At 51.7% G+C, this 8,346-nt stretch overlaps 1 protein-coding gene across 1 annotated transcript; it reads right to left on the bottom strand.

Annotated features, from left to right (window-relative positions):
- Nucleotides 1–419: 419 nt before the first annotated feature.
- Nucleotides 420–6,664, bottom strand: SIGMAR1 (sigma non-opioid intracellular receptor 1). Its single transcript, XM_069745858.1, has 4 exons — nucleotides 6,442–6,664; nucleotides 3,682–3,882; nucleotides 2,970–3,062; nucleotides 420–1,006 (listed from the first exon to the last, which is right to left on the bottom strand). Exons 1-4 carry the CDS (start codon nucleotides 6,587–6,589, stop codon nucleotides 777–779), a joined length of 672 nt encoding a protein of 223 aa, XP_069601959.1. The 5' UTR covers nucleotides 6,590–6,664; the 3' UTR covers nucleotides 420–776.
- Between the last annotated feature and the right edge of the window lie 1,682 nt (nucleotides 6,665–8,346).

Genomic DNA, 8,346 nt, shown 5'->3' with positions numbered 1-8,346 from the left:
ATTAACCCCGTGTCAGGACGGACGGCAGTGGGCACAGTACCATTAACATGCCCGTGTCAGGATGGACGGCAGTGGGCACAGTACCATTAACACGCCCGTGTCAGGATGGACGGCAGTGGGCACAGTACCATTAACTATGCCCGTGTCAGGACGGACGGCAGTGGGCACAGTACCTTAACTATGCCCGTGTCAGGACGGACGGCAGTGGGCACAGTACTATTAACCCCGTGTCAGGACGGACGGCAGTTTTCAGTATCCCTGGAATGTCTTCCTGCACAGTTGACCACGTCGTACTACACCCCTCCAATCCTGCCTTACTGGAGAGCTGCAGTGTATACCACCCCCTGGTGGATAGTGGCTACTACAACAGCAGCGTTACCATCTCTCATAAGAAATCTTTGGGACTCCGCCAGAAACTATACAGTTCTTCATGGTTTTATTAAAAATATTCTTTTAGCAATAATTTATAATTTGCAATATAAAAAAAGAAGAGGCGATGATAAAAAATGTAGTGATGGGAGCGGAGAGAACGCCAGTTTTCCTTCTCTTTGCCCCACAGGAGCTCCGCATACAACGAGCCTTTGGTTCAGGTACATAATTAAAATGGTTTGAGAATTACATAGGATTAGAGGCAATTATCCAGAGGGCAGAACATTCACAGATGACGGGCCCCAACTCTCACCCCGGGGCCCCTGGGTAGGGCCACACCACATTGTAGACCCAATGATCTGCTGGTTAATGCCAAAGCTGCCCCCGGTCTCCAGGAGGGGGCGCAGTTAGAAGACCCCCAGGTCAGACAGGTAGGTGTTGGCTTCCAGTAGTAACGCTTTGGTATAAACTCTGACGGTGTAGAAGAGGGTTAAGAAGTCCTGGGTGCTGAACAAGGTGTCTGCCAGAGCAAAGCCCAAGGTGGAGGGAATAAAGCCACGGCCGTACTCCACCATCCAGGTCCCAGCACTCCACTGAACAGACGTGGCCTCCCCCACTCCATGCACAATGGTATCTCCTGCACAAAGAGAAAGCGCGGCACGTCAACGGAATCTACAGAGCGAAGTCCAATAATCCAGCACCCCAGACTACAGGGCTGCAGAGATCATAGTCTGCCCCAACCCATTATCCACATGTGACCAATCTACTCCACACAGAGCACCAGTACTGACCCCGAGATACCTCCTGTATTATACTCCAGAGCTGCACTCACTATTCTGCTGGTGCAGTCACTGTGTACATACATTACATTACTGATCCTCAGTTACATCCTGTATTATACCCCAGAGCTGCACTCACTATTCTGCTGGTGCAGTCACTGTGTACATACATTACATTACTGATCCTGAGTTACATCCTGTATTATACTCCAGAGCTGCACTCACTATTCTGCTGGTGCAGTCACTGTGTACATACATTACATTACTGATCCTGAGTTACATCCTGTATTATACTCCAGAGCTGCACTCACTATTCTGCTGGTGCAGTCACTGTGTACATACATTACTGATCCTCAGTTACATCCTGTATTATACTCCAGAGCTGCACTCACTATTCTGCTGGTGCAGTCACTGTGTACATACATTACATTACTGATCCTGAGTTACATCCTGTATTATACCCCAGAGCTGCACTCACTATTCTGCTGGTGCAGTCACTGTGTACATACATTACATTACTGATCCTGAGTTACCTCCTGTATTATACTCCAGAGCTGCACTCACTATTCTGCTGGTGCAGTCACTGTGTACATACATTACTGATCCTGAGTTACATCCTGTATTATCCTCCAGAGCTGCACTCACTATTCTGCTGGTGCAGTCACTGTGTACATACTGTTGTGAATTCTGTTGTCGGGCTCCCTCCTGTGGTCATGAATGGTACTTCGGCTGGTTCTGTCCATGGACTTTCTCTGGTGGCTGTGGGTGTTTCTGAGTTTCCTTCCACAGGTGACGAGGTTAATTCGTTAGCTGGCTGCTCTATTTAACTCCACTTAGATCTTTGCTCCATGCCACCTGTCAATGTTCCAGTATTGGTCTAGTTCTCTCCTGGATCGTTCTTGTGACCTGTCTTCCCAGCAGAAGCTAAGTTCCTGCTTGTATTTTCGTTGGTTTGCTATTTTTCTGTCCAGCTTGCTATTGTTATTGTTGTCTTGCTTGCTGGAAGCTCTGGGACGCAGAGGGAGCGCCTCTGCACCGTGAGTAGGTGCGGAGGGTCTTTTTGTGCCCTCTGCGTGGTCTTTTTGTAGGTTTTTGTGCTGACCGCAAAGCAACCTTTCCTATCCTCAGTCTGTTCAGTAAGTCGGGCCTCACTTTGCTAAATCTATTTCATCTCTGTGTTTGTCTTTTCATCTTTACTCACAGTCATTATATGTGGGGGGCTGCCTTTTCCTTTGGGGAATTTCTCTGAGGCAAGGTAGGCTTTATTTTTCTATCTTTAGGGCTAGCTAGTTCCTTAGGCTGTGCCGAGTTGCATAGGGAGCGTCAGGAGCAATCCACGGCTATTTCTAGTGTGTGTGATAGGATTAGGGATTGCGGTCAGCAGAGTTCCCACGTCTCAGAGCTCGTCCTTATTATCAGTAACTATCAGGTCATTCCGTGTGCTCTTAACTACCAGGTCCATTAATGTCCTGACCTCCAGGTCATAACAACATACATTACATTACTGATCCTGTGTTACATCCTGTATTATACTCCAGAGCTGCACTCACTATTCTGCTGGTGCAGTCACTGTGTGCATACATAACATTACTGATCCGGAGTTATATCCCAGAGCTGCACTCACTATTCTGCTGGTGCAGTCACTGTGTACATACATTACATTACTGATCCTGAGTTACCTCCTGTATTATACCCCAGAGCTGCACTCACTATTCTGCTGGTGCAGTCACTGTGTGCATACATTACATTACTGATCCTGAGTTACATCCTATATTATACCCCAGAGCTGCACTCACTATTCTGCTGTCACTGTTCGCTTACCAGGGTAGAAGATCTCGCTCTTTGTGGTTCCTTCTTTCCACTGGCGGAAGGTTCCGGTCAGTATTGTATCAGAGATTTCTGCCCAGTAGCGTCCTGTAATGAAGGGGGCAGCCGTTAGTAACATTTCATCAGCACATCAGAAGGTTTTGGCCCAGATTCTTATTATTTGCAGTTTTTGTTTTTTTTTAATTCATTTTTCTTTTTTTATATAGCGGTTTGGCCGTTATTCACTGCAAGTTTTCTTGTTTATCCATTGTTGTGACTTTTTTTTTTTTTAAGCATACATACATCGCTCCAGGAGGGTAGTAGAGTGGAGTTGTGCCAAATTATGCAACTTAAAAATTCACAATTGATGAATCCGGCGAAAACATCTGCAGTCGTTTAACTCAAAAAAGCAGAAAAATAAGAGAAAAAAAAAATAACCAAACAAGGTGCAACTAGAATAATAAATTGAGCGCAAACACACAAAAGTGGAAAAACAAAGATGGCACAAACATACTAGTGGTTCTCAAATGCTTCAGACACGAGGTGGTCATAAGACTGCACATAACTGGGGGTCCTAACTGCAGATGATTGAGGGTCCTAACTGCCAGACCAGGAGGCTGGAATGACTACAGCGACCCACATCATCGCCCGGCGAGGGCACATCCAGCACCTGACCCCAAACTAAGAGGAGGCCGTCACCACCCCCATAACTGCCCCCCAAACTCACCCGAGTGCCCGCTGGTGTCCACCGCTGTACCGAAGAGGAGCACATACTCTGTGAGGGAGGCGTGCAGCAGGCACATGGACCCCATCCAGCCGCCCGCATTCACAAACACCCACTGCAGGTCCTCGTCCGCCAGGATGTGCCCCGGGTGCTTCTTCCGCAGCTCAATGATGATCTTGGAGAAGGCGTCTTCATAGTCCAGACCTGCGGGGTGAGGGAAGGTGAGACGGGGCGAGGGGCAGGCGAGAAGGAGGCGAGACGGGGAAAAGGCAAGTCACAATCCTGCTGCCTCAGTCACACGGTCCCCTCCCCCCTTTTACTCCTCGGTCCCCTCCCCCCTGTTACTCCTCAGTCACACGGTCCCCTCCCCCCTTTTCCTCCTCAGTCACACGGTCCCCTCCCCCTTTTCCTACTCGGTCCCCTCCCCCCCTTTTCCTCCTCAGTCACAGTCCCCTCCCCCCTTTTCCTCCTCAGTCACAGTCCCCTCCCCCCTTTTCCTCCTCAGTCATGGTCCCCTCCCCCCTTTTCCTCCTCGGTCCCCTCCCCCCTTTTCCTCCTCGGTCCCCTCCCCCTTTTCCTCCTCAGTCACACGGTCCCCTCCCCCCTTCCTATTCCTCCTCAGTCACGGTCCCTTCCCCCTTTACTCCTCAGTCACACGGTCCCCTCCCCCCTTTTCCTCCTCGGTCACACGGTCCCCTCCCCCCTTTTCCTCCTCGGTCACACGGTCCCCTCCCCCCTTTTCCTCCTCGGTCACACGGTCCCCTCCCCCCTTTTCCTCCTCGGTCACACGGTCCCCTCCCCCCTTTTCCTCTTCGGTCACACGGTCCCCTCCCCCCTTTTCCTCCTCGGTCACACGGTCCCCTCCCCCCTTTTCCTCCTCGGTCACACGGTCCCCTCCCCCCTTTTCCTCCTCGGTCACACGGTCCCCTCCCCCCTTTTCCTCCTCGGTCACACGGTCCCCTCCCCCCTTTTCCTCCTCGGTCCCCTCCCCCCTTTTCCTCCTCGGTCCCCTCCCCCTTTTCCTCCTCAGTCACACGGTCCCCTCCCCCCTTCCTATTCCTCCTCAGTCACGGTCCCTTCCCCCTTTACTCCTCGGTCACACGGTCCCCTCCCCCCTTTTCCTCCTCGGTCACACGGTCCCCTCCCCCCTTTTCCTCCTCGGTCACACGGTCCCCTCCCCCCTTTTCCTCCTCGGTCACACGGTCCCCTCCCCCCTTTTCCTCCTCAGTCACGGTCCCCTCCCCCCTTTTCCTCCTCAGTCACACGGTCCCCTCCCCCCTTTTCCTCCTCAGTCACACGGTGCCCTCCCCCTTTTCCTCCTCAGTCACACGGTGCCCTCCCCCTTTTCCTCCTCAGTCACACGGTGCCCTCCCCCTTTTCCTCCTCAGTCACACGGTGCCCTCCCCCCTTTTCCTCCTCAGTCACACGGTGCCCTCCCCCCTTTTCCTCCTCAGTCACACGGTCCCCTCCCCCCTTTTCCTCCTCAGTCACGGTCCCCTCCCCCCTTTTCCTCCTCAGTCACGGTCCCCTCCCCCCTTTTCCTCCTCAGTCACGGTCCCCTCCCCCCTTTTCCTCCTCAGTCACACGGTCCCCTCCCCCCTTTTCCTCCTCAGTCACACGGTGCCCTCCCCCTTTTCCTCCTCGGTCACACGGTGCCCCCCCCCTTTTCCTCCTCGGTCACACGGTCCCCTCCCCCTTTTCCTCCTCGGTCACACGGTCCCCTCCCCCCTTTTCCTCCTCAGTCACACGGTGCCCTCCCCCCTTTTCCTCCTCAGTCACACGGTGCCCTCCCCCTTTTCCTCCTCAGTCACACGGTGCCCTCCCCCCTTTTCCTCCTCGGTCACACGGTGCCCTCCCCCTTTTCCTCCTCGGTCACACGGTCCCCTCCCCCCTTTTCCTCCTCGGTCACACGGTGCCCTCCCCCTTTTCCTCCTCGGTCACACGGTCCCCTCCCCCCTTTTCCTCCTCAGTCACACGGTCCCCTCCCCCCTTTTCCTCCTCAGTCACACGGTCCCCTCCCCCCTTTTCCTCCTCAGTCACACGGTCCCCTCCCCCCTTTTCCTCCTCGGTCACACGGTCCCCTCCCCCCTTTTCCTCCTCAGTCACACGGTGCCCTCCCCCTTTTCCTCCTCAGTCACACGGTCCCCTCCCCCCTTTTCCTCCTCAGTCACACGGTCCCCTCCCCCCTTTTCCTCCTCGGTCACACGGTCCCCTCCCCCCTTTTCCTCCTCAGTCACACGGTGCCCTCCCCCTTTTCCTCCTCAGTCACACGGTCCCCTCCCCCCTTTTCCTCCCCGGTCACACGGTCCCCTCCCCCCTTTTCCTCCTCAGTCACACGGTCCCCTCCCCCCTTTTCCTCCTCAGTCACACGGTGCCCTCCCCCTTTTCCTCCTCAGTCACACGGTCCCCTCCCCCCTTTTCCTCCTCAGTCACACGGTCCCCTCCCCCCTTTTCCTCCTCGGTCACACGGTCCCCTCCCCCCTTTTCCTCCTCAGTCACACGGTGCCCTCCCCCTTTTCCTCCTCAGTCACACGGTCCCCTCCCCCCTTTTCCTCCTCAGTCACACGGTCCCCTCCCCCCTTTTCCTCCTCGGTCACACGGTCCCCTCCCCCCTTTTCCTCCTCAGTCACACGGTGCCCTCCCCCTTTTCCTCCTCAGTCACACGGTCCCCTCCCCCCTTTTCCTCCTCAGTCACACGGTGCCCTCCCCCTTTTCCTCCCCGGTCACGTCCCCCTCATACAGTGCCCGGTGTGGGGCGGTTACCGGAGTGCTCCTTGGCGAGGGCTGCGATCTCCTCCCGGCTGAACACGTAGGTCTTGGAGCTGAGCCAGCCGCGAACGAGCTGCAGCAGGACGCCCAACACTGCGAGGGCCACCGCCGCCTTCACGGCCCGGGAGACACCGAACAACATGGCCGGTAGCGGGAGTCAGTGACGGGGGCACCGGAGCCAGAGGCCAACACTGCGCACAGCTCCGACACAGCCAGCCAATACCGTGCGAGTATCAACTAATGCAGCCAATCAGGGGCGACACAACTGCGATCCCGCCAATCAGCGGCGAGCAGGGAATATGGTGACAGGCGGGAAACTGTCAGACACACAGCGACACCTCTCGGTAGCAAACGGCATTACGGCCTACACCTGAGCAGAGAAATGTCTGATCAAAAATGTATGTGCACCCCTATATTATATATACACACCCCTATACTATGTATGTGCGCCCCTATATTATATATACACCCCCTATACTATGTATGTGCGCCCCTATATTATATATACACCCCCTATACTATGTATGTGCACCCCTATATTATATATACACACCCCCTATACTATGTATGTGCGCCCCTATATTATATATACACACCCCCTATACTATGTATGTGCGCCCCTATATTATATATACACCCCCTATACTATGTATGTGCGCCCCTATATTATATATACACACCCCCTATACTATGTATGTGCGCCCCTATATTATATATACACCCCCTATACTATGTATGTGCGCCCCTATATTATATACACACCCCCTATACTATGTATGTGCGCCCCTATATTATATATACACCCCCTATACTATGTATGTGCGCCCCTATATTATATATACACCCCTATACTATGTATGTGCACCCCTATATTATATATACACCCCTATACTATGTATGTGCGCCCCTATATTATATATACACCCCCTATACTATGTATGTGCACCCCTATATTATATATACACCCCTATACTATGTATGTGCGCCCCTATATTATATATACACCCCCTATACTATGTATGTTCGCCCCTATATTATATACACACCCCCTATACTATGTATGTGCGCCCGTATATTATATATACACACCCCCTATACTATGTATGTGCACCCCTATATTATATATACACCCCCTATACTATGTATGTGCGCCCCTATATTATATATACACCCCTATACTATGTATGTGCGCCCCTATATTATATATACACCCCCTATACTATGTATGTGCGCCCCTATATTATATACACACCCCCTATACTATGTATGTGCGCCCGTATATTATATATACACACCCCCTATACTATGTATGTGCACCCCTATATTATATATACACCCCCTATACTATGTATGTGCGCCCCTATATTATATATACACCCCTATACTATGTATGTGCACCCCTATATTATATATACACCCCTATACTATGTATGTGCGCCCCTATATTATATATACACCCCTATACTATGTATGTGCGCCCCTATATTATATATACACACCCCCTATACTATGTATGTGCACCCCTATATTATATATACACCCCCCTATACTATGTATGTGCACCTCTATATTATATATACACCCCCCTATACTATGTATGTGCACCCCTATATTATATATACACCCCTATACTATGTATGTGCACCCCTATATTATATATACACCCCTATACTATGTATGTGCGCCCCTATATTATATACACACCCCCTATACTATGTATGTGCGCCCCTATATTATATATACACCCCTATACTATGTATGTGCACCCCTATATTATATATACACCCCTATACTATGTATGTGCACCCCTATATTATATATACACCCCTATACTATGTATGTGCGCCCCTATATTATATATACACACCCCCTATACTATGTATGTGCACCCCTATATTA

Source organism: Ranitomeya imitator, chromosome 1 (genome assembly GCF_032444005.1).
Source record: "Ranitomeya imitator isolate aRanImi1 chromosome 1, aRanImi1.pri, whole genome shotgun sequence".
Lineage (NCBI taxonomy): Eukaryota > Metazoa > Chordata > Amphibia > Anura > Dendrobatidae > Ranitomeya > Ranitomeya imitator.
Note: the sequence above shows the minus strand (reverse complement) of the source record. Positions and strands in the feature narration are given on the sequence as shown.